General features: G+C 40.6%; 1 protein-coding gene across 2 annotated transcripts in view; it reads right to left on the minus strand.

Annotated features, from left to right (window-relative positions):
• KIF15 (kinesin family member 15) overlaps positions 1-24609 on the minus strand; it is a 930781-nt gene that overhangs the window by 804491 nt on the left and 101681 nt on the right. For both annotated transcript variants that reach the window (XM_069211483.1, XM_069211481.1), the window contains exon 7: positions 18103-18282. In XM_069211483.1, the coding sequence (XP_069067584.1) occupies positions 18103-18282 (180 nt within the window). The remainder of the gene's footprint in view (positions 1-18102; positions 18283-24609) is intronic.

Consider the following 24609-nt stretch of genomic DNA (forward strand, 5'->3'; position numbering starts at 1 on the left):
TACAAATATTGGCAATGCCAACATGTCTGGCTTGTAGGTGCCTCCTCACTCACTGATGGGTTTAGGCATTCAATAAGTCATCACACCTGCACTCTGTCACTCATCTTGGCACTCATGCGCACATTTATCCATCCACTGACTGCATTCTTGCACCTATCCACAAGCACTAAAAGTTCACAAATTCAACATTTACAAGATATGCCCAATATAGTTCAAGAACAAAAGTAGAACAGTTAGAAAAATAAAATATGCTAACACCTAAACATGTCAGGCAAAAGCTTGCAACAACAAATAAAATTAAACATCGCAACGGGTGGCCATTTTGCAGTGGTATTGTATATGGTGTTTCATTGTTTTGAATTTCCAGTACGATTGTCAAATTCTGAACTGGTAAAACAGTGAGGTGATGGACAATACTATTCTCTGAAGGTAGACCGGTCTAGAGACTATGGCCTCGCATGACAGGGGTGTGGGATTCCTATAGCTCAATGCCTAGAACATATTGTTTGGGACCAAGGAAATGTTTTTGGAGTTATTTTGTCCTTGGGACAAGTAGGCCCACCCCCTGTAGCACAAACCCTTTGGCAGCCAGTTTGCAGGGAAGAGAACTGTTTGCAGTTGAGGTAATATTTGTGTCCATATGTTAATGCTGTTCAAACTTGTATTTATGATTAATTAAGGCAAAGCATTAATAATAAGGGTGAGCAATCTAAAGCAATGCTGTCAGGCCACACTGCACTACTGACAGTGGTTCCAGTAAAAAAGTTGCCTACACAGTTTTGAAAAGCTTAACAATATGAGCCTGTGTATATTGTTCACAGAATGCTCTCAGATTAGCAGATGTTTGCAGAATCATGTAAACAAGACTGATGATTCTTTGCTTTCAAAATAAAATGCTCAAGAAATAAAATGCAAGCAGGAAAAAAACGTTTGGCTACATTACAATGACATTTTAGGTACTATTTCTTTGAAGCATTATTTAGTAACCTGTGAAGATGCGTGCTAGTATTTCCAAAAATATTCATAATGGAAAATCAGTGTAAACATTTTCATCAAGATTACAGAAATAATGAAAAAACAAGCACTGGCAAAACCAACCGATCCAACATTGGTGGTCAGACTTTTGGTTTTGTCAATGTGTGTCTTGTTTTGACATGGCTTCTGTAACACTTTATTGTTGCGAGGGCTGCCAGGCCCTCACCATTGTAACAAACTTTGGCAAAAAGCTAAAAAAAGAAACTTTGGCCTCAAAAACCACATATTGCCACAGTAGTTCCTAGCATTGAACAAAATTACTTTGGGTGCCAATATGCTCCTTGTGCAAGAGAACAATGCTATCACTCACAGTAAAGCCAGCAGATAGATGAACAGAGAGAGAAAAATATAATTTTAGTAAAAATAAAATGTCTTGGTTGACGCCAAACCTAATTGGGGGCTAAATTCTTAAAGACAGTCTAAAAAGTGCACCCATGGTATTTGTCTTTGCATTAGTGGCTTTCATGAATTCACAAGAATTTACAGAAGTAGACCACGAAACCGTACTCTTAGAACATATTTGTGAGCTGTATTTTAGCACAGGCAAACATGCATGTGTAGATTTGCTCATGTGAAAATCTACTGTGAAGTTCACTTTTCCTCCAACATTTTTTTCCCCAACCCTTGAAGAACTTCTACTTCTGCCCTTGTCAGGAGTAAATTCCCAACCTTTCTCAGTATGGGAAAATAGTAGAGAAGAACTGGTGAAAATCCTTAAAACATGTATTTTAGTAGATTTAAACAGACTCAAAGGGATTCCAGCCCTGGAACCCTTGCTTACTGCTTCCTCCAGCCCCAGTGTGTAGATCGGCGGAAACATGGCAAAATGAGCACATTGCTACTGTAGGACTTGAAATTGTTAGTATTCAAGCTCTACTATGGTATTATCCCTGGCATAATCAGAGAAACTTATCAGAGCTCTTACACAATGAGATTGCTGCCATAATTTGTTGCCGCACTACAAGGCACCAAAGGGACAAGGATTTTTTTTTTATTTTTTTTTTTACAGAACAAGTAGATTTATGAAGCAACCTGTGCTTTGGACATGCAGGTATTTGATTAAATTCCACACCCATGCATGATGCAGTGAACAGCAAGCAACCTGTTTGTTGCACTGTATGGCCAGCTGTACTATACTCTAACAATAATCAAAATAAAAAGAGAAGGAAGGAAATGTAAGGTAAAAATAGAAAACTAGAAAGACTGGCCTGCTAGCCCTAGCACTGAAACACTCATTTTCAGGTGGATGTGAAAATAATCTGGAAAATGCCATCACTCATGGGGTGTTAGAAATGTGGTCTTTGGTTGGCAGTCAGGTTACCCCCTAGCATGGACCCTCGCTCAAGTCAGGGTAAGTAACACACAATCTAAAGTATCCTGTACCCACCCTCTGATAACTTGGCACTGAGCAGTCAGGCTTAACTTTGAAGACAATGTGTTGAGTGTTTGTGCAATAAATCATGCAATAAAACAGTATAAACACCACAAAAATACACCACACAGGTTTAGAAAAATATAAAATATTTATAGTAGATTAAGGTCAAAACGACCAAGATTTGCAATAAATACAAGTTGAAATATGAATTTCAAGAGTTGTAAAATAGTCTTTGAATAACAAACAGACAATTTTAATGCTTGGTTTTCAAAGTACCTGGTGTTCTTAAAAAATTACACGCACAAGGATCGCAGAGGAGGCGGTTGCGTGGAAAAGGAGAGGGTGTGTGTCTTATTTTCCGGCGTCCACAAACGATGCGTAGTTTCTTTTCCCGCAACATGGGACTTGCGTTGTTTGGTCCGGATTTCTCACTGCGATGCAGGGATCTTCGTTGAATCCAGGGACGATGCGTGGAAATCATGGGCATGTGGGGCAAAGTCACGGCAGGCGCTGCGTCGATTCTCCATTCAAGAAGTCGTGCTGCGTCGTTCCAGCTTGGCATCGATCCAGGGGGCTGTGGGCCTTATTTCTGGTCGCAAAGCAAGCGCTGTGTTGATCTTCACTCGGGAAGTCGGGCTGCGTCGTTCTAGTTCAGCTGTGCAGCGATTTTCTTGTCGTGGTGCAGGCTGTGGCTCGTTTCCCACAGGCTGTGCATCAAATTTGTGGCGCACAAGGATTTCTTTGCAGAAAGAAATGTCTTTTTAGCCCTGAGACTTCAGCAAGAGGAGGCAAGCTCAATCCAAGCCCTTGGAGAGCATTTCTCAGCAGAGCCAGAGGCCAGCCAGGCAGAAGGACATCAGCAAGGCAGTCCTTTACAGCAAGGCAGTCCAGGTGGGTCATTTGGCAGCTTCTCTTGGCAGGTTGCAGGTGCTGGTTCAGAGTTTTTTTCCCAGGCGGTACCTTGTCAAGTACGGTCAGGGACCCAGTTTATATATCCAAATATGCCTTTGAAGTGGGGGGGAGGCTTCTAAGAGTGGCTTAGAAGTGCACAAGGTCACCTTTCAATACAATCCTGTCTGCCAGAGTCCCAGTAGGGGGTTTGGCAGTCCATTGTTTGAGGGCAGGCCACTGTCCTTTGAAATGTAAGTGTTAGGCTCTCCACCCTTCCAGCCCAGGAAGACTCATTCATTATGCAGATGTGTGCAGGTGTGAATGTGCATCCTGTGTTTGTAGTTGTCTGGGTGAAATGCACATGGGAGCTGTCAGCCAGCCCAGCCCAGACGTGAATTGTAAGGCACAGAAGGATTTTAATGCAAAGAAATGCTCACTTTCTAGAAGTGGCATTTTTGAAATAGTAATATAAAATCTAACTTCACCAGTCAGCAGGATTTTGTAATACAATTCTGGCCATACTAAATATGACCTGTTTACCCCATTCAAATCAGAATCTACCACTCAAACAGTTTATGAGGGTAGCCTTAATGTTAGCCTATGAAAGGAGCAGGCCTCACAGCAGTGGAAAATGAATTTAGGAGTTTTCCACTACCAAGACATATAAAACACATAGATATATGTCCTGCCTTTTACCCACACAGCACGCTGCCTTCTGGGTTACCTAGGACATATGACATTAGGGGTGACATATGTAGAAAAATGGGAGTTTGACGCTTGGCAAGTACTTTTAAATGCCAAGTCGAAGTGGCAGTGAAATTGCACACGCAGGCCTTCCAATGGCAAGCCTGAGGCATGGTTAAGGGGCTACTTATGTGGGTAGCACAAATCACTGCTGCAGGCCCATTAATAGCATTTAATCTACAGGCCCTGGGCACATGTAGTGCAGTTTACAGGGGACTTACAAGTAAATTAAATAGGCCAACTGGGTATGAGTCAATGTCACCATGTTTTAAGGGAGACAGCATATGTACTTTAGCACTGGTTACAAGTGGTCAAGTGCGCAGAGTCCTAAAACCAGCAAAAACAGTGTCAAAAAGTGGAGGGAGGCAGGCAAGAAGTTAGTGGTGACCACCCTAAGGCTGTAAGGTCTAACATAAGGCAATAGAGCTTATGCCTGAAATGATCTGATAAATTGCCACATAATGAATGTTATCATGGATGCACCTGGAGTACTTCAGCCATTGCCTCTATTGACCCGTGAGTGACTGTTAATTTTTTTATTACAAGATCCTGGCTGTTCAAATAAGACTGTCGGAGACCTCCCAAGAATTATTACAGTGAAAATCTTCTACCTTTGGGGTTGTCAGAGGGAATAATCAACAGAAAAAATGTTGCCTCAGAGAATTCATGTAACAAAATACATATGTGCAGGCTCTTAAAGGTTTATTGGCCTGAACAATTGTTGTATAATAAATAAATGAGGTCTTTAGATTTTGTTCAAACATTTATAAAAACAAATCAGAACTTTGGCTCATTAAAAAAGGATATGCAAGATGCCAAATCAAGCCTACAGCCTTAATGATATTATAACCATGACTGTACTTGGGCATAAGCTTTTCACAAGGCAACCATCACATAGATAATAAAATCACACTATGGAAAAATTAGTTGTCAAAACCCTAAGACATCCCTCCTAAGAGAGCCTAACAAGGATTATCGCATTAGAATCTTCTAGCCTCCTGGTTTGTTCGAGTAGGTCAGCAACATCAAAACCCTTGCCTACTATTGCAATCTGTGAGAACTCATTTAACGAAGAAAAAAAACCTGCCAAGAGGTTTTGACCACTGTGTTATAATCAATCGTCAAAAGCCTATTGCCTCTTACACATGCATTTCATAATAAGTAATTCAGGCCTACTGGCTTTCCAATAACGTTTTATAATAAACAGATAAAACCTATGAAATCTGGCATACATTTTCTCAAGGAACAATAAGGCCTATATCCTTTTCCATTGGCTTGACACCATAACAAACAGGCCTGCTGAAGCATGCATTTGCTAGCAGATTGGTACAAAATTACAGATGGCAAAACTATACACAAACCTTTTCAAATGTTTCTAACTAGGATTATCACCATGAAAATCTTCAACCCCAAGATTTTATCACAGTGGATAACGACTACTAAAAACACTTACCTACTACTGTAATCTGTGAGATTCATTTAGCAAAATATATGTCTACCTTTTACAAAACAGATTGAGAACTCTCTACCATTGAAGGTCTACTGGCTTATTTATTGTCAAAAACATTTAATATAGTCAAGCCTTCTGTCTTTGTCATAATATTTTATAATAAAGAGATCAGACCTATGGCTTTGGTCATAACTCTTAAAAGCAAACTAATCAGGCCTGATCCTTTATCATTGGCTTGTCATCATAACCCACTCAGGCTAACTGTACTGAGCATACCCTTCCAGACCAGGCAACCATCAAGCATACGGACACAAAATTAGAAATATAAGCCAGTTGGAAAACAAAATAGTAGGTCTCCTTAGAAGGATTAACAAGGATTATCACAGTGCACATCTGATAACCCCGCAGTAACCAATACGAAACCCATTATCTACTATGTTAAACAGATTCATTGTAACAAAATACCTTTCTGCAGATTTTAAATGAGTAATAACAATACACCCTTAAATGCCTACTGACTCTCATATCTTTTTCACAATAAATGTCATGCCTAGTGGCTTTACCATAACTCTTCATAATAAACCAATCTAGTTTGCAGTATTGGTCATTGGCTTGCACCATTGACAACATAGTTCTGCTAAATTGAACATAAACTTTCACACATGGCAACAAGAAAAGAACACTCACCGTAATTACCTACGAAAACTGGTTTTATAGCCTCACAGTAACATTTTTGTGACCTTAAAAGGAAGCTCTCTCCAACACAGTGACATAGGTGACTGAAAGGTCGAACACAACAGCTTTGCTTTATAGAGTCTGAATGAGGCAGCTAGATAAACAAATCACAGCTGGTTGGAGGGTAAGCACTCCTATTGGAGCACATAACTTCTGAACAATCAAAAGCTAAATTTAGATTAACTAACATCTGGGCGGAGCCATTTTCCCTCTCTGTCGGACTCCTGAAAGCTCTTTTTTTGATCAAATAAGAACTGGAGAGAGCTGCAATGTTAAGCCTAATACCTAAACATGGCAATGTGAGTCGGCTGTCACTTTAGGAGCTGTAGCTAAGTTTCTAAACTAATCCAGAGGCCCATCATGTTTGGGAGACTTCAGCATTATGTAAGAGTAAAATATTGGGCTAAGTGAGTCCATTGACTAGCAAGTCAAAGGGGAGGCATCACACCTCCCACTGCCAATGTTTAAATAGCAGCTAAAGCACAAATGCAGCTTTGCTCTGTGCAAAGTTAATATAGGGTTTAAAACAAGAGGGTTAAAACTTCATTTTCTTTAGTATTAATTCTCAATCAGATACTACAAGGGCTTTGTGTTCACTCTAATAAAAATAGGTCACAACTTATTTAGCTCTGAACAATTCCTTTCCCATTCATACCTCAGATGACATTTATAACTACAGTTCTTTTAGTACAGGTATATCTCAAGCTAGGTTTGAGGTATATCTCAAGCTAGGTTTGAGACATTCTCAAGCAATTACCACAATCCTTATCAGGGTGAACAACAAAACGTCACTAAAGCATTTATGCAACACCTAAACAGTACAAAGTGAAAATAACACAAACAAATCCCATGCCAATTTAGAAAAATACAGTACAATTTAGTAAATTATTTGACACCAGAACAAAAAAAGCAAATCAGTAAAGCAGGAGTTATTATTTTTTTAAGTTTAAAGTGAAAAATACCATCAAAAAAAAAATCAAAGCGTCAACCAGACACATCTAGACACACATGACCGTTGCAAACTCTAAAGGTAAGGCTGACCGTGATGGAGCATCTTTAGCACCACTGCCAAAGGTCCGGGACTGGAAGGGCAACACTTGGAGGGTTAGGACTCACTCAGGCTGGGTCCAGATGTGGGTTCAAGAGGCTGAAGTCTTTTCTGTTCTTGAGGTTCTGATCAGGAGACCAACCATCTAGCTATTGGAGTCACTTTTAAAGTCCTGGGTTCAACCAGAAAAGCAAGTCTCAAGAATCAGGGCAGTCTGCTTGGTGCAGCAGGACAGTCCTCAGAGCCCTCAGCAGGTCCAGTTGCGAACTGAAGCATGGGTCTGAGGATCCTAAGTTTATACATGATGCCAGCATTGAAATCAAAGAAACTTTTGGAGTTCCTCCTCCCCCAAACATAAGTGCCAGGAATTTCCTGCTTCCCTGCCCTGGTCCCAGTATATCTGGAGTCACTAAATGATAGAGTGAAGTTCTGTGTGTGCAGCATCTTTGAGAAGTGAAAATGGGGCTGTGTACAGCACTGCCCCCACTCTCATTCTGCCAATACCCAATCCCTCTATTGTGTGTCTGTTTTGGAAGAATACATAAAGGCCAAATGCCAAGTACACGAACAAGAAAATGGCAATTCTTTAGACACCAAATATAGAACATTACTACCTGCTCCAAAACAAACGTTATCACTAAATACATGTAATAAGGTAACCTAATGTTATCCTTGTGGGAGATGAAGGCCTCACTGTAGTGAAAAATGGGTTTGAGTTTTTCACTACCAGGACACGCCACACTTAAAAGTACATGTCCAACTTTTAAATATAAGGTACTGTGCCTTATGGGCTGTCTATGGTCTACCATAGTGGTGACATATGTTTTAAAAAGGGAATTTTAGGCTTGGCAACAGGTTTATTTTGCCAAGTGAACACAGGCTGCAATGACAGGCCTAAGACCTGTTTTAAAGGGGCGGCGGGGCTACATAAGTGGGCAGCATAGTAAGTGCTGCAGGACCCACAAGTAGCATTTAATTTACCGCCCCTCGGTATTACACTGTACTAGGGAGTTGTAAGTAAATTAAATATGGCATTTAGGCGTTAGCCAATTTTTCCATGTTTTAGGGAGTTATCACAAGCACATCAGAAATGGTTAGCAGTGGTAATGTGCTAAAACAAATTCAGCAAAACAGGAGGGGAGAAGGCAAAATGCTTGGGGCAAGACCCCCACCTCCCCAAGGGTGACATGAACAAACAAGGAGCTCAATTACAGCAAGATAAACAAATGTACCACAGCCAGTGTTGTCTTTGCTTTCTTCTCTTAGATTCATTCACTTTGAAAAATTCTGCCTTGTCTGACAAAATATTTCCTTCTTTTCTTCACTTGCACTTCAGCTCACACACAAAGAACATCACACTAGCCATTGGCGACTCCAATCATCATGGGAGCGGGGCAGGAAATTCTAGACACTTCTGCTGGGTAGTGGGGAGGAATAAAATATGGTATTTAGCTGAAAGACAATTAGCTAGAAACAACCATGTAGACACAAGGTGGCTAAGAGAACCATTCAAAATCTGACATGTCTAGGTCTATCAGCTTCTCTGAACCATTGTGATCAGCGGATAAATAAAGGAAAACATCTGCTAGTCAAGCAACAGTGAAACCATCACCCAAAGACTAATTGTGGTAAAGAATGGGCTTTTAGAGTTCTGAAACAGATGTTTTTTTACAACTAGATCTGCTGAAGTTAGTCTGCACAGCTTCAACAGACTGAAGGATAGATCTATAGTAGTCAATATAAACTTAAAGTGGGATTTAAGTCTTCCCCTTGCTAATGATTCTATTAGAATCTTTTGTCTATTAGCTTTCTGCTCCAGATTGAAAGGCTTTTTTCCCTTTTCTTGTGTTTGTTCCACACCAGGAACATTTCAGCCCCGTCATGTTTTGACTTAATAAGTACATTTCCTTCCAATGCTGAGGTCATAACCTTGCACTACAGTGCATGAGCAACTAATATGCCTCCCTACATGGGTCTTCCCCTATAGCTATCCCTTCTACTTGATGTACTAGTCCCCTTATGCCGTCACCACTTATTATATCAGTGGGTGGTCCATCTTAACATAATTTATTTAGTCTCAAAATCACCATCCCAAACATGCACAGCCTCAATCTTGGAATGATTTTCTTAAAACAAAAAAAAAACTGTTCCAAAATGGCCACCTTGCGCCCGCTGAGCCATTCAGAGATGTTCATTATACATGCTTGCACATGGAATTAAATGATCTGCATTCAAATACAAAAAATACATTTGAAGATGGCCACCACCTGTGCACTGGCATATGGGGCAGAGATCTGATAAAGAAAGCGTTTGCGAAGAAAATAATGGTCACAGACAAGATCAATTGGATTTGGCAATGTTTGTTTAGGCAACTCTTAACTGACAATGTTTGCAAAGGTAAACAGCAAAGTATAATATACAAACAGAATGGTAAATGTCATCAAGGTTATCTTGAACAACAAAAAGAATATATCACAATGTTCAGTTCTAGTCAGTACTTAGGATAAGGGAAGACAACCATAGGCATAGTATCCTTCGATATCAAAGAAGGATTGAGGGTAGTGAAATGGAGTGTGAAGACCGAAAGAGTGGCAAACACTCAGTCAAATTCCTTACCCAAAGACTTCAGGGTGAAAGAATTTGCGTTCAGATAAAGAGATACTGGATAGCATTTGCGGCCCTAATCCTAGCAAACAAATGCAATGATGATGCATTCACGAGTAACTAGCAAATGTTAAACTCACAAAAAAAGTGTAACCATGAACAGATTTCCTGCGAGAAAAGGTACTGCTAATTCAATGGGAACAAAATGGAGTATGAAGTAGTCTGCCATCCTTTAGAAATCTAGGACAAATCAAATATCTGGTGATTATTAGCAGTGGCGCGTGCAGGTATTATCTACATTAGCTTCTTGCATATAGTTTGACAATAGGCAGAGATTGATATTGTGGTGTTGATCTTCATGAAAAACACTCTTTTAATCACAGGATTTGGAGGATTTAGTATAAATTAGCTCTTAGTGAAGTCAACCATGTTCAGAAGGCTGGCCCTGTACTAGAACAAATGTCCAGAAACACTGACACAGCAAAACACACACAACTTGTCACAAAAAAGGCACAGCAGTCTATCAGAGATTGAAGGGAAAAAAAGTTCATCCCCCACACAGAACAGTGGTTGCAGTAAAAATCAAAGTTGTTGGGGGTAAAGCTCAATATCTAAGAATGAGAGAGTTCAAAGTGTGGTGAATGGGTAACTAACGTTATTGTTAAATGTGCCTTTGTGATGACATACCAAGAATTTCCGTCCCAACAACGTAAAATGTATTAAGGCATGCTAATCAAAGAAAAGTTCAACATTTAAGATTTGGAAATGATCAACAACAATAAAATTACAGATATGAAAAAATTGGATATCTTATTCAAAATTGCTTCTGGTATCCAAACTAAAGAGGTTATGCAATCATATTGGGCAGCATAGGAAAGCTTTGAGAAACATGGGGAAGGTGAGCAAAAGAACAACCAAATAATGCACCTTGTATAGGCTGATAGTTTTGTAAATATTAATATCAAACTATAAGCCAAGAAGGTTGCAAGTAGACTAGAAAAGATTCACTTTTACTTAATACACAGAGACCAAATGAGAGATATATCCGCCAAGCAGACTCAATATAACAAAGCAAACAGTCCACATGATCGTGAAAGTCGAGAGGAAACAGGAACCGGCAATACCGGTATTATTAGACATGGAAAGCGCTTTTGACAGGGTAATAGGACCTTCTTTGCGGCTGGTAATTGAGAAGATGGGATTCAGACAAATTTTATAACAACGGCGATAGACCCACATAGCTACTCCACACCTAAAGTAACTTTAAATGGGCAGCTCTTGGGGAGTAAACAGTTAGAAAGGGTGTGGAATGCAACAGTGTGCTAGATGTCTCCCCTCCTATTCACACTCAGTATAGATCCTTCAGCGGAGCAAATTAGGAGCAATAAAAATGTAAAAGGGCAGATGAATACAAAATTTCACTGTATGGAGGCAATGTAGTGCTCTCTCTGGTTGAGAGGAGTCTTTAACAGTATCAATTGGTCCAATGCAAAATTTCGAAAAGTTATCTAGCCTGAAGATAAACATGGATAAATAAGAAGTTCTAAACCCAACACTTATTCTCCAAGTGGTCCAAACCCTTAACAAAAGTGTCCCTCTAAGATGGATGCCAAAACATTAAATATATGGGGTGAAGATAACACTGCAAAAGCACCAACATTATTTAGCCAATTACCCAGCTATTTCAGAAGTGAAGAGAGACCTTAAGAAATAGCAGGTTCTTACGCCGCTGTGGATGGTCTGGATTGGTAAGGTCAGGATAGAGAGATATATATGCAAAAAACAAAGGAGAACTCTGGGAAGTTCCCAATTTTAGGCGGAGAGCTGCTCTAGTAAGGAGCACCCTGCAACACCAGCGACACTCTAGATTTGCTCACCTCAAATGTCTGCTTATCTAGCAAAGTCTTTAAGCATAGGATCAGCACAGTGCTATCCTCGCCAAGCTAGATAGTGACAAAGTCTTTTACCATTTGTACAGCAAAATCTTTAAGCATAGGATTGACACAGTGTCATCCTCGCCGAGCTGTAAAATGACAAAAGCCATTTACCACTCCAGGCACAGTATTACAGCTTTGGACTGGTCAAATACCGTCCAAGCCAACCTGGAATGAGAAAAGCAACCCCTGACACGTGTTTCGCTCTCATTAGAGCTCTTCAGAGGGGTATAGCTTTGTCCAACCACAAGGGAGCACCCAGTATAAGTCAAACCAAGGCCCTTTCAGGGTTAGAGTGACGCACAAATTATGCAAAAAACAAAGGAGAACTCTGGGAAGTTCCCAATTTTAGGTGGAGAGCTGCTCTAGTAAGGAGCACCCTGCAACACCAGCGACACTCTAGATTTGCTCACCTCAAATGTCTGCTTATCTAGCAAAGTTTTTAAGCATAGGATCAGCACAGTGCTATCATTATATATATATATATATATATATATATATATATATATATATATATATATATATATAAAACACAGAGTGTTGTATTTATTGCAGGCACTCTGCTTAGAGTGGTGTGTTTGACCAGCTGCAGATTGGAAAACCTCTATTTGAAGGGGGCTAGAACTAGGTTACTGAGAGTTGAGGAAGCGGATAGATACCCTGTGTTACTCAGAACTTGAGCTCATCACATAACAATGTATACCGTTCTCTCAGGTATGCTATGCTTGCTTCAATATTTAGGGTAGCGCTGGTAGTTAATTATATTGCGGCAGTTAAAACAAATACATGTTATTTCAATTAATTAGGACATATTGTCTTACAAGAGTTCACTTCACTATATAAGTAATAAAGCCACTACATATCCCAAATATGTTTCAGCTGGGTAGGTCTAATAATACAATAGTTTTCTCAAAACTGACAGTAAACACCAATATTTCTGCAGACGTTTCAATACATATGCATAAAAGTGATATCAAATCATCAGTTTGGGTCATCTTCAGTACAACATGAATGAGATACCAGAGTGTCAGTGAGTAGTGGAAGTCTTAGATTTGGGCTCCTTGTGCTAAGCTGGAAATAATTCAATAGGCTCACTGAAGTCGACGAAACTCTAACAAGTCGTAGATGCATAGAGTGTGATTAATTTAATGCTAGGCTAGATGCATCCATACTGTAGATTTGGGTTGATGATGCTTAGAACAATTGTACATTTCAGACTTCACTGCTCGCATACATGTAATTTCGCCATTCCACTTGTGTCTGGTCTGGGCCCGCTTCCTCTCACCTATATAGCGAAGGGAGCTTTTGAAGGATACTATAATCCAGTTTAATGGAATAACATTTAATGTTGACACAGGGCTGGAGGACTTTTGGGAGTTTTGAAAACTGCAGCCCAACTGATTTTTTTCTAGCAGTCCACCTTCAGCCACAAGAGCTTAAGTACTGGAACCCTGAGCTAGTAGTTGGTACGGTTATCTTAAGAATCCACAGTGTTAAAAACCTTACAAAATTATAGCTGGATTTTGATATTTACATTATTTACATCACCTATAGATGAAATGAGAAGGAGCCTAAAGTGATAGGAAATATGTGTTGGAATGTATGTTGGAAAGACGGGTCACCCCTAACTTTTTGCCTTCCTTCTCCACCTTTTCTAACCTCGTTTTTATTGGTTCTAGGGCTCCGAGCACTTTACCACTGCTAACCAGTGCAAAAGTGCATGCACTCACTCCCTAAAACATGGTAACATTGGCTCACCCCAAACTGGCATATTTAAAGTCCCTGATAAACTACACTGCATGTATCCAGGGCCTGTAAATTAAATGCTACTAGTGGGCCTGCAGTACAGATTGTGCTACTCACATACGTAGGCCCTTAACCATGTCACAGGCTTACCACTGCCAGGCCTGTGTGTGCAGTTTACAAACAATAATAGTGAAACACTCAACAGTCTCTTTTAAATCATTAGTGTAGTACTCAATGGGAGAAGTATATTAAGTCAATACATAAATGAGAAGAGAAAAGAAAAACCAAGCATAAAGAAATTAAATACAGAACCATATGGGTGTCCAAATTTTTTGGGTAATTATCATCTTTAATAATACGTTTCTATATATTAAAGAAGCAATATTAACTCATCAAATCCATGATAAGATCACATAAAAAACCAACAACAAACTTGTTATCTTTTGAAAATAAAACAAAAACTAATGCCCATTCATATGAAGTTCCGTTTATCAATGGAACTCAAATGTCCAGTCTTTATAAAGCATCGACCAATAAGGGTATGATTCAGTTCATATGATGTTAATCCAGATGTTCAGTCTTTATAAGTCCTCAACCAATGGAGGTAAGCTTCAGCCCATATGATGTTTTAGCCGACACGTGTTTCGTCCCATTCCGGGACTTTATCAAGGCTTATGTTCTGTTCGTAATAAACTCCAAATTTCAAATTCATTAGAATCCAACTCCTGTTATTAGTTAGCTCGTTTGCTTTTTAGTATCCTGTTTTAGCTCTTTATCGTCTCTTATTCACCCGCGTTCAGAATTTCCAGACTCTCAATGCAGGTCTATGTATCGCATATAGTATCTAGTACATATCTCTAATTCCTGACTTGTCTGATACCTCGTAGACAGCGTTTGCTATATGCAATAAAAATTCAAGTAAAAATAAAAATATCTGTGTGCAGTTTCACTGCCACTTCGACTTGGCAGTTAAAACTACTTGCTAAGCCTAAAAATCCCCTTTTATTGCATATAAGTCACCCCCCAAGGTAGCCGAACACTGTGGTGTTTTCACAGTGTTACTGTGAGTTATTGTACAAATACTGTACACATTTCCTTCTACGTTAAGCCTGCCTGCTCTGTGTCAAATTACTGGAGGGTGAGCACAGAATAATTTAAGTAGGCCCCAGGTAGATCATAGGAAAGGGTGCTATGTAAGCAAAGGCAGGACATTTACTAATACATTTTACATTACCAAAGTCATTTTTCACTACTGTGAACCTAGCTCCTCTCAAAGGCTAGCATTAGAAATTCCCTTATGTGCTTTTCTGCTCTAAGAAAAGTAGACTTGTCATATTTGGTATGGTAGTGAGAAATACTGCTTACTGGTGAAGTTGGTTTTTACATTACTATTTTAGAAATGCCACTTTTAGAAAGTAGGCATTTCTCTGCCCTCAATGCCATCTGTGCCTTACAGCCGGTCTCCAATCCACATCCGGTCTGTGCTGGTAGACAGCTCCCCTTGAGCATTCCACCCAGACAGCCATAAGCAGAGGATACTCAGCTGCATCTGCATACAGATGCCTTTCCCTGGGCAGGAAGGGTGGAGTGGCTCTCTCTTACACGTCAATGTCCTGTGGCCTGCACTCACAAAAAGGACTGATAACCCCCACAGGGCTCTTGGCTGACGGCGGAGTTGAAAGGGGAACTTGTGCACTTCAAAAACATTCTTTGAAGTTTCCTCCTCTTCAAAGGCACTTTTGGGTATATATACTGGGTCTGTGACCCGACCAAATCAGACACTTCTGGATTTTCAACTGGACTCTGTCAGAGGGACTGCCTCACTGCCCAAAGGACTCATCTGGACTGCTTTGCTGGAAGGACTGCTGGCCTGCTTGTTGCCCTGCTACCTTCTGACCCCTGCCTCTGCTGGAAGGACTCTGCCTTCCTTCTCAAGTGCTCTCCAAGGGCTTGGATTGAGCATGCCTCATGTACTGATGTCTCAGGACTATCAAAGACTTCACCAAAGAGAGGAAAATCTAGCATGTCGGAAAATCGCTGCAACGCCTGCAAAATTCGACACACCAGCCAGATCAATTCTGCGCCTGCTCCCCAGCTGAAAAATCACCACATCGCCTGCTGGATCGATGCAGCACCTGTTGCCTCTGCTCAATGTGTTCTTGGCTTTCCATGCATCAAAATATACCTGCATCGCAGTGAGGAACCACGGCTGCACTCCTGGAATCTGACGCATCGCCTTGCAGCATGGAAAGAAACTATGCATCACCTTTTCCTCGCAGGAAACAGACGCACCGCTTTACTTCTTGACACATCTTCTCCTCTGCATTAATTTTGACGCATCCCGGGTACAGCATGTTAAAAGAATACACCCACTGATTCTTAAGATTGAGACTCATTTAAACCTTTAAAATGTGATATCTTGACTTGTGCATATTGTATTTTTGTCATTTTGGTCTTATTGTATTCAGATAAATATCTATTTTCCTAACCCGATGTAGAATACATTTTGTGGTGTTTTCACAGTGTTACTTATATTAGTTGCTGTACAAATACTGTACACACTTCCTTGTACGTTAAGCCCGCCTGCTCTGTGTCAAGCTACCGGAGAGGGTGAACACAGAATGATTTTGGTTGTGCTCTGACTAACATTGTGGCCCATACTTGGACAGGGTGAAAACCTTTGCCAACTAGAGAGCATATTTCAAACAATCTATAGACGAGTACAAAAAGGCAACATTAGTGCACCTGTTGGAAGTTACAGCCAATGCAGGCGCTAGATAATGAACTTCTTCAGAAAGAGAACTATTTTCCATTGCTCTACATAAAAAAATTACTATACGATACAACAGTGAAATTTTGGGACAGCAGCTGCTTCACCCACCTTTCCACCTAACATTATAACTGAGTACTATCCAAAGAGGCTCTCTCTGCCCTCTTTCACCGGTGGGCACAAAAATACATGAAACTATTGAACTAACATATTCCTTGCTGTATTTAGCAGTTACTTGGTAGATAAAGGACCTCAACGGCGGTGCTATAAAAGCAAAATCATGTATTTCTCTACCTTAAGTGGAGTACGTTTGTTTTTTGTGCAATTTATATGCATTTACCACATAAAACACTCTTTTCACTCTTCCGAGCTGGCATAAAAAGCACTTATTCCTCACCATCCTTGAGTAACACAGATGGCTAGATCCAAGTAAAGCCTGAATATAATTATCTTTGCATATACCCTTTCAATCATTCTCATTTGTTACTGAGGAATTCAAAGTCTTCTAAAAAAGGCTAGAAAAGACCAAATCATCCCAATAAGATAACACTGGTCAGTGGGCTCATGTTAACTAGGTCATAGTGTGAGGGAGCTACAAAGACCTATGGGATTGTAACTTGGGTGGAGAAGGTCCTAGGACTTTCCGTTTATCTTTATCATATTTCAAGTGTACATGTTTGCTCAACTGTAAAAGATGTTTTTCTAACTAAAGCTCTTTAATGGATAGTGAAGATATTGTTACCACTTGTATCATATTAATCCATAGTATTTAAACCCCTTGATTCTAGGTGTCATCCTTCACCATACATCCAAGCTAGGCTGCAAGGGTCAAGACCATTAAGGAAGTTTCTTGGCTACCACATGTGAAATAAAACTGCTTTGTTCCCTTTGACTACAGTGGTATGCTAACTTAACCGCACAGGATATGGTCAGTAACCGGAGACATTGCCTCCACACCCCAAGAAAAGGCCCCATAGTGGCAAATGGTCATCCGCATCATCAGGCAAGGCTACCTTTGATGGATAAATTGAAATGTATAATTATTGACAATTTGCACCAGAGATATTCAATTCATATCATGTAGAGAGTTGTATAAACCTATGTTGGAGGTGACGTTTATATATAGGAGGAATCCAAAATACACTCTACAGCTTTCAAATCTGTGGTAACAATCATATCTTCCATTCTCCTGCAGTAGATATCAGCTAATCACACAGGTATGATAAAGGACGGAACTACATCAAGGTTCAGAAAACAAAAAATATATTTTTTGAAGGTCAGTTAAAACACAAAAGGGGACCCAATTACAAATCAGTCAGCCTTGATCTTGCTCCAATAGGAAAAGTCCAGTTCAGACTGCTAGGCAAAATCCTCTATCTATGACATAGTGAGTAAGGGGCAAAAGTCAGGGTGTACCCACACCACATAATATACACAGGTATACACAGGGATGTCTAAGAAGGGGTCCTGTAGCTCGTTGTAGCACAGAGAATGAAGACGCATCAGACTCAGCAGACCCAATGAAGTGTAAAACCAGTCCAGTGTTACTAATGTTCCTATTCAGAACAGACATGATATGGTAACTGTGGTTGGGCAGGCTGGGTTGTTGATGGCTGGTCCTAATGAGCAACTGTGAAAAACGAACAAAGGAGTGGAATGCAACCAAGGACAATGTCGGTGGTTATGATACATTCAAGCATGTAATCCATTGCACTTGAAAACTGTATTAACAAACACACTCAGAGCTGACTACCAGATTCTGCTCCTTACCTGGTACGCCTCAGCTGCAGAAGTCACCACTTGTTCCACTGCACCAACAACAAACACTCCCTTCTTGATGTGCTCTCTTAGAAACAGTCCAGCTGAAGCAGAATCCAGTAAATCGAATATTTGTTCATTGTAAATCTCTATGAAAGAGCACTTACACAGAAAGCTTTTCCCATCACCAGCCTACAATAGCGGACATAAGAGTCTCATTAATAGTGCTGAAACCATAAAAATAACTGTCAGGTTTTAAATACTGTATTCAGGTTCATATATTATAGTCAACAATAACACAAAACAGAAAACGCATACAGGCACTAACTTCATGAAATTAGTTATGGTTTACTCATCTGGTAGTAACACCTAAATTGATTAAACAGTTATACATCCGAGATGACATCTTCACTCTTCAAAACACAATTATCCTTTGCAGGTCTCTATTTAGACTTTTTTCTCTCAAATAGGATTTTTCACAGTTGCTCAACTTTGCTTAGAGTCTGTTCTAACAACGGATTACTGCTCTTTTGGAACCTAGGAATGCTGGATAATTGAATGCACCAGACCAGAATGTTACACAGCCCTGGTCCCGTAGGTGATAGCACATCTTGATTTGTGAGAATGAATAACCACATTTCTTTCTTCTGTTCCATGTCAGTCATCTTTGCATCTCTCACTTTTCTTTGTTGCTTGAGACATTTCCAAGCAGTCCCTCTAACTCTGGTATTATGATCCCTGTTATTGATCATGTGCTTTATCAGCTAAGCATACCAGCTTGATATTTTGGCACCCCATCCAACTTCAAAAGGTGCAAAAAGTTCTGATTTTCTTTCATATTCATCCTGCTGACCGTTGCTTCAAATTTATATTTTTTTTAAGTTTCCTCTGTTGAGAAAAAGTTTGGTGGATCTAGCTGTAGATTCCTCATCTTTTGAATAGCCTCAGGTGCCAAACTGGACCAGCTAACACTTTATAGCTCTATTCTGCCAGTAGGAGGGCGCTGGCTCAATCTCAGCGCCATAAGTGATGCCAAAGTGACATAACAAAAATTATACAGCACAAACTGGCCACAGTCCCCTACCTATTTTTGTCCATCCCCTTTTCAACAGAGATGAAAAAATGATAGATGAATTATGTGGCAGTACAGTGCAAAGCAACAAATAAATTAGAACCTTTTTAGTATTAGTGGTCTTTGACCATCCTTCAGAATAGGAAGGTGTGAGGGACAGGTGAAAAATCTGCAGGTATAGCAACTATTCACCAGAAGGAGAGGATGTCTTGTTATGACAAGAGCTGTTGACTTTGGAACTGGGGAACCAGGTTCGAGTCTCTGCATTGGTTCAACATACGATGATTTTGGGTAAATCACGTAATTTCCTATTTCCTAAAGAAAGGAGTGTGACCTTATGTAACCTAACAGGTTTTCAAGTAAAGTGCACCAATACAAGTTCATACTATATAACATTGCTTAAAAAAAAAAAAAAAAACATACATAATCGAAGGTAAGAGACTTTCATCTGAAGGGTGTAGATTCTTCACCTGTAGAATAAATAAATTCCAATACTGTACCTCCTCGCAGGTGATGGGCCTGAGGGAGTGGTTAGACAAGGAAATCCTTGAGTACAAAACGTGCTCAATAGCCACCACTCTAAACCTCCGATTCAAAGGAAAAATGCGTATCCAACTTGTGAAAGAATCTCATCTCAATGCACAACAAATAGCCACAGGAACACCTCTGACAAGCACTAGAGTAAAATACTTTGCTTTGGATTCCCTTATGTAGTTCCTTTGTGACAAGGGCATAGCTCATTTTTATACACACTGACTCATCAAGAAAACGTCCCCCTTCAGGACTGCCTTGCCTTCGTTGCTGCCTGTATATCCACAACGAGTTGGTCATCAGACCGGATCAACTTTGTACAGTCAATAAGTGCTCTACAGTGGTCCAACTGGTTTAATTTCTCATCCTCCTTGTTGAGATAAGGCGAAGGGTAAAAGGTAGGAAGGGTTATAGATTGCCCGAAAATGTGAAGAGGTTTTCTCACTTGGAAGGAAAGCCACTTTAGTACTAAGGACCTGATTGTAAGGGTAGAAGCATGTGAACAGCAGGCAAACATTGACCTCAGTTTGATCAATCCATTTTGCATGCACTAGACCCAGCTACACAGGTGGAGCAGCGTTTTTTGATTCTGGAAGGTTGCATCACATAAATGCAAAGAAAATGTGTGATTTGGGGGGAATTTTAAGGACTGTAGTGCACTGTAGGTAAGAAAACATAATGGGATCCATGCTAGAATCCCCTGGTTGTCTTGCTTTCAAAAATGCCTGTGTGTGTGGCACCTCAGCATGGCCGCAAATACCGCAGCTATACATTTTGCTTACCTATCAATGTAACGCTTTAGCACCCTGTGTGACATGGTCTCTTGGCCCATCCACACAAGTGGGGTACTGTTCTTATAGGGGGACTTGTTGCAACTCAGAGTGGTAGGAAATTTGTGTCTCCCCACAGAGTCCAGGATCTTCCATCACAGAAATGTGAGGATTTTTTTTTCTTTTTTTTCCAGTCAAAGTTTGTAGTTTGCAAGGGATTCTGGGTAAAAAATAAAAATAAAAATAAAAACCTGGTGAGAGCCACGTAAGTCACTCCACCCTGGATTCCCTCGGTGTTTAGTTTTCAAAAATGTACACATTTGCTATCTTTCCCCAGGTGCCAGCTGAGCTAGGGCCCAAAGTCCATAGCTATCCATTTTGTTAAAATAAGAAAAGAAAAAAAAGAAAAAAAGGGGTCAGTTTTGAGTGGAAATATGTAGTGTGTCCATGTTGAGTTTTGGGATGTTTTACTGTTGTGGATGTTAGGCCTGCACACACAAGTGAGGTACCATTTTTATCGGGTCACTTGGGGAAATGCAGGGTGGATATAAGTGTGTGGCTCCCCACAAACTCCAAAATCTTCCATCACAGAAAAATGAGGATTTTTTTTTTTTTTTCAGTCAAAGTTTGAAGTTTGGGAGGGATTCTGGCTGAAAAAAACCTGGTGGAACCATAAAAGGTACCCCAGCCCTTGAGTCCCCCAGGTCTAGTTTAAAAAAAATGCACAAGCTTGCTAGGTTTCCCTAGGTGCCAGCCGAGTTAGAACCCAAAATCCACAGCTACTCACATTGGAAAAAAGTTTTGGTTTTCAGTGGAAAAATGTAATGTGTCCATGTTGTGTTTTGGCCCATTTCCTGTGGCGGGCACTAGGCCTACCCATAGAAGTAAGATACCATTTTTATTGAAAGAAATGTGGGAGTATAGAATAGTAGAACATTTCTTTTTATCAACTGCATTTATGCCTTCCAAATGTAAGCCAGTGTTTAAGAAAGAAGACACTTTGAAAAATAGCCTCTAAATCATATGCTAGTACGGGCACACACAAATTCAAAGATGTACAAATAACCACTGTTCCTAAACTCCTTATCTTGTACCCATTTCAGAATATGTAGATTTCATTGATACCCATTTTTCACTACATATTTCACCATGAGTTGGTCAATACTTGGTACACAATGAAAAAACACTGTACGGTGCAGCTCAGTTATTGGCTCTTGGTACCTTGGGATCTTGGAAAACCTACTACCCTTAATATTCCCACAAGCGGATGTAACGGTATATAGCTTTTGTAAATTAGCCATGACAACAAAAATTTACAGATAAAAACGTTGTCACAAATGGCTACTTTTTTCCTACTCATTTGCAAAATTTCTTTAACCCCTTAGCTGCTGGGCCTTTTCCCCCCCAGTGTTGAGCCCTTTTTTGGCTATTTGGGGTAGTTCGCGCTTAGGGCTTCATAACTTTTTGTCCACATAAGCTAACCACGCCAAATTTGCGTCCTTTTTTTCCAACATCCTAGGGATTCTAATGGTACCCAGAGTTGGTGGTTTCCCCTGGAGGAGACCAAGAAAATAGCCAAAATACAGTGAAAATTTTGTTTTTTCCAAAAAAATGGGAAAAAAGGGCTGCCGAAGAAGGCTTGTGGTTTTTTCCCTGAAAATGCCATCAACAAAGGGTTTCTGGTGCTGAAATCACTATCTTCCCACCTTTCAGGAACGGGCAGACTTGAATCAGAAAACCAAATTTTTTAACACAAATTTGGCATTTTACTGGGACATACCCCATTTCTACTATATTTGGTGCTTTCAGCCTCCTTCCAGTTAGTGACAGGAATGGGTGTGAAACCAATGCTGGATCCCGGAATGCTAAACATTTCTGAAAACTAGACAAAATTCTGAATTCAGCAAGGGGTCATTTGTGTAGATCCTACAAGGTTTTCCTACAGAAAATAACAGCTGAAATAAAAAAATATTGAAATTGAGCTGAAAACAACAGCCTTTTTTCTTTATGTTTTACTCTGTAACTTTTTCCTGCGATGTCAGATTTCTGAAAGCAATATACCGTTTTGTCTGCTGGACTCTTCTGGTTGCGGGGATATAAAGGGCTTGTAGGTTCATCAAGAACCCTAGGTACCCAGAGCCAATAAATGAGCCGCACCCTGCAGTTGGTTTTCATTCTATACTGGGTATACAGCAATTCATTTGCTGAAATATGAAGAGTGAAAAAGAGGTATCAAGAAAACCTTTGCATTTCCAAAATGGGATCAAGATAAGGTTTTGAGGAGCAGTGGTTATTTGCACATCGCTGAATTCCGAGGTGCCCATACTAGCAAGTGAATTGCAGGGCATTTCTCAAATAGACGTCTTTTTTACACACTCTCTTATATTTGGAAGGAAAAATGTAGAGAAAGATAAGGGGCAATAACACTTGTTTTGCTATTCTATGTTCCCCCAAGTCTCCTGATAAAAATGATACCTCACTTGTGTGGGTAGGCCTAGTGCCCGCGACAGGAAATGCCCCAAAACACAACATGGACACATCCTATTTTTTTTATAGAAAACACAGCTGTTTTTTCCAAAGTGCCTACCTGTAGATTTTGGCCTCTAGCTCAGCCGGCACATAGGGAAACCTACCAAACCTGTGCATTTCTGAAAACTAGAGACCTGGGGGAATCCAAGGAGGGGTGACTTGCGGGGCTCGGACCAGGTTCTGTTACCCAGAATCCTTTGCAAACCTCAAAAAGTGGCTAAAAAAACAAGTTTTCCTCACATTTCGGTGACAGAAAGTTCTGGAATCTGAGAGGATCCTCAAATTTCCTTCCACCCAGCGTTCCCCCAAGTCTCCCGATAAAAATGATACCTCACTTGTGTGGGTAGGCCTAGCGCCCGTGACAGGAAACGCCCCAAAGCGCAACGTTGACACATCCAAATTTTTTGAAGAAAACAGAGGTGTTTTTTTCGAAGTGCCTACCTGTAGATTTTGGCCTCTAGCTCAGCCGGCACCTAGGGAAACCTACCAAACCTGTGCATTTCTGAAAACTAGAGACCTAGGGGAATCCAAGGAGGGGTGACTTGCGGGGCTCGGACCAGGTTCTGTTACCCAGAATCCTTTGCAAACCTCAAAAAGTGGCTAAAAAAACAAGTTTTCCTCACATTTCGGTGACAGAAAGTTCTGGAATCTGAGAGGAGCCACAAATTTCCTTCCACCCGGCGTTCCCCCAAGTCTCCCGATAAAAATGATACCTCACTTGTGTGGGTAGGCCTAGCGCCCGCGACAGGAAATGCCCCAAAACAGAACGTGGACACATCACATTTTTTCCATAGAAAACAGTGCCTACCTGTGGATTTTGGCCTCTAGCTCAGCCGGCACCTGGGGAAACCTAGCAAACCAGCACATTTTTGAAAACTAGAAACCCAGGGGAATCCAAGTTGAGGTGACTTGTGGGGCTCGGACCAGGTTCTGTTACCCAGAATCCTTTGCAAACCTCAAAATGTGGCTAAAAAAACACGTTTTCCTCACATTTCGGTGACAGAAAGTTCTGGAATCTGAGAGGAGAAACAAATTTCCTTCCACCCAGCGTTCCCCCAAGTCTCCCGATAAATATGATACCTCACTTGTGTGGTTAGGCCTGGTGCCTGCGACAGGAATAGATCACACAACGGTCAATGTTGGTCCTTACGTGAGGCAGCTGTTGACCCTGGGGTGATCCATTCCTGACACAGGCACTAGATGTAGGCACTCAAGTGGGGTAGTGTTTTTATCAGGACAGGTGAGGAGTCACTGGGTGGTAGGAATGTTGTGGATCCCAGCATATTCCTGTAGTTTGTGTGACAGAAATGCGAGAAAAATAGAGTTTTTTTTCAACATTTCAGCTTTGCAGGGTATTCTGGGTAAGAAAACTTTGGGGAATCCACACAAGTCACACCTCTGTGGACTCCCCCGAATGTCTAGTTTCCAGAAATGTTTGGGTTTAGTGTGTTTCTCTATATGGCCGCCGAATCCAGGACCAAAAACACAGGTGCCTGCCTTACAAAACCAGTTTGTTTTGCCATAGACAATTTTGATGTCTCCACAATATGATTTGGGTGGTGGAATTTGGGGCTGAACTAAATTGGTGAGCTCCCAAGAGAGCACTCTCTCTCTGCT

This window comes from Pleurodeles waltl, chromosome 10, assembly GCF_031143425.1.
Source record: "Pleurodeles waltl isolate 20211129_DDA chromosome 10, aPleWal1.hap1.20221129, whole genome shotgun sequence".
NCBI lineage: Eukaryota > Metazoa > Chordata > Amphibia > Caudata > Salamandridae > Pleurodeles > Pleurodeles waltl.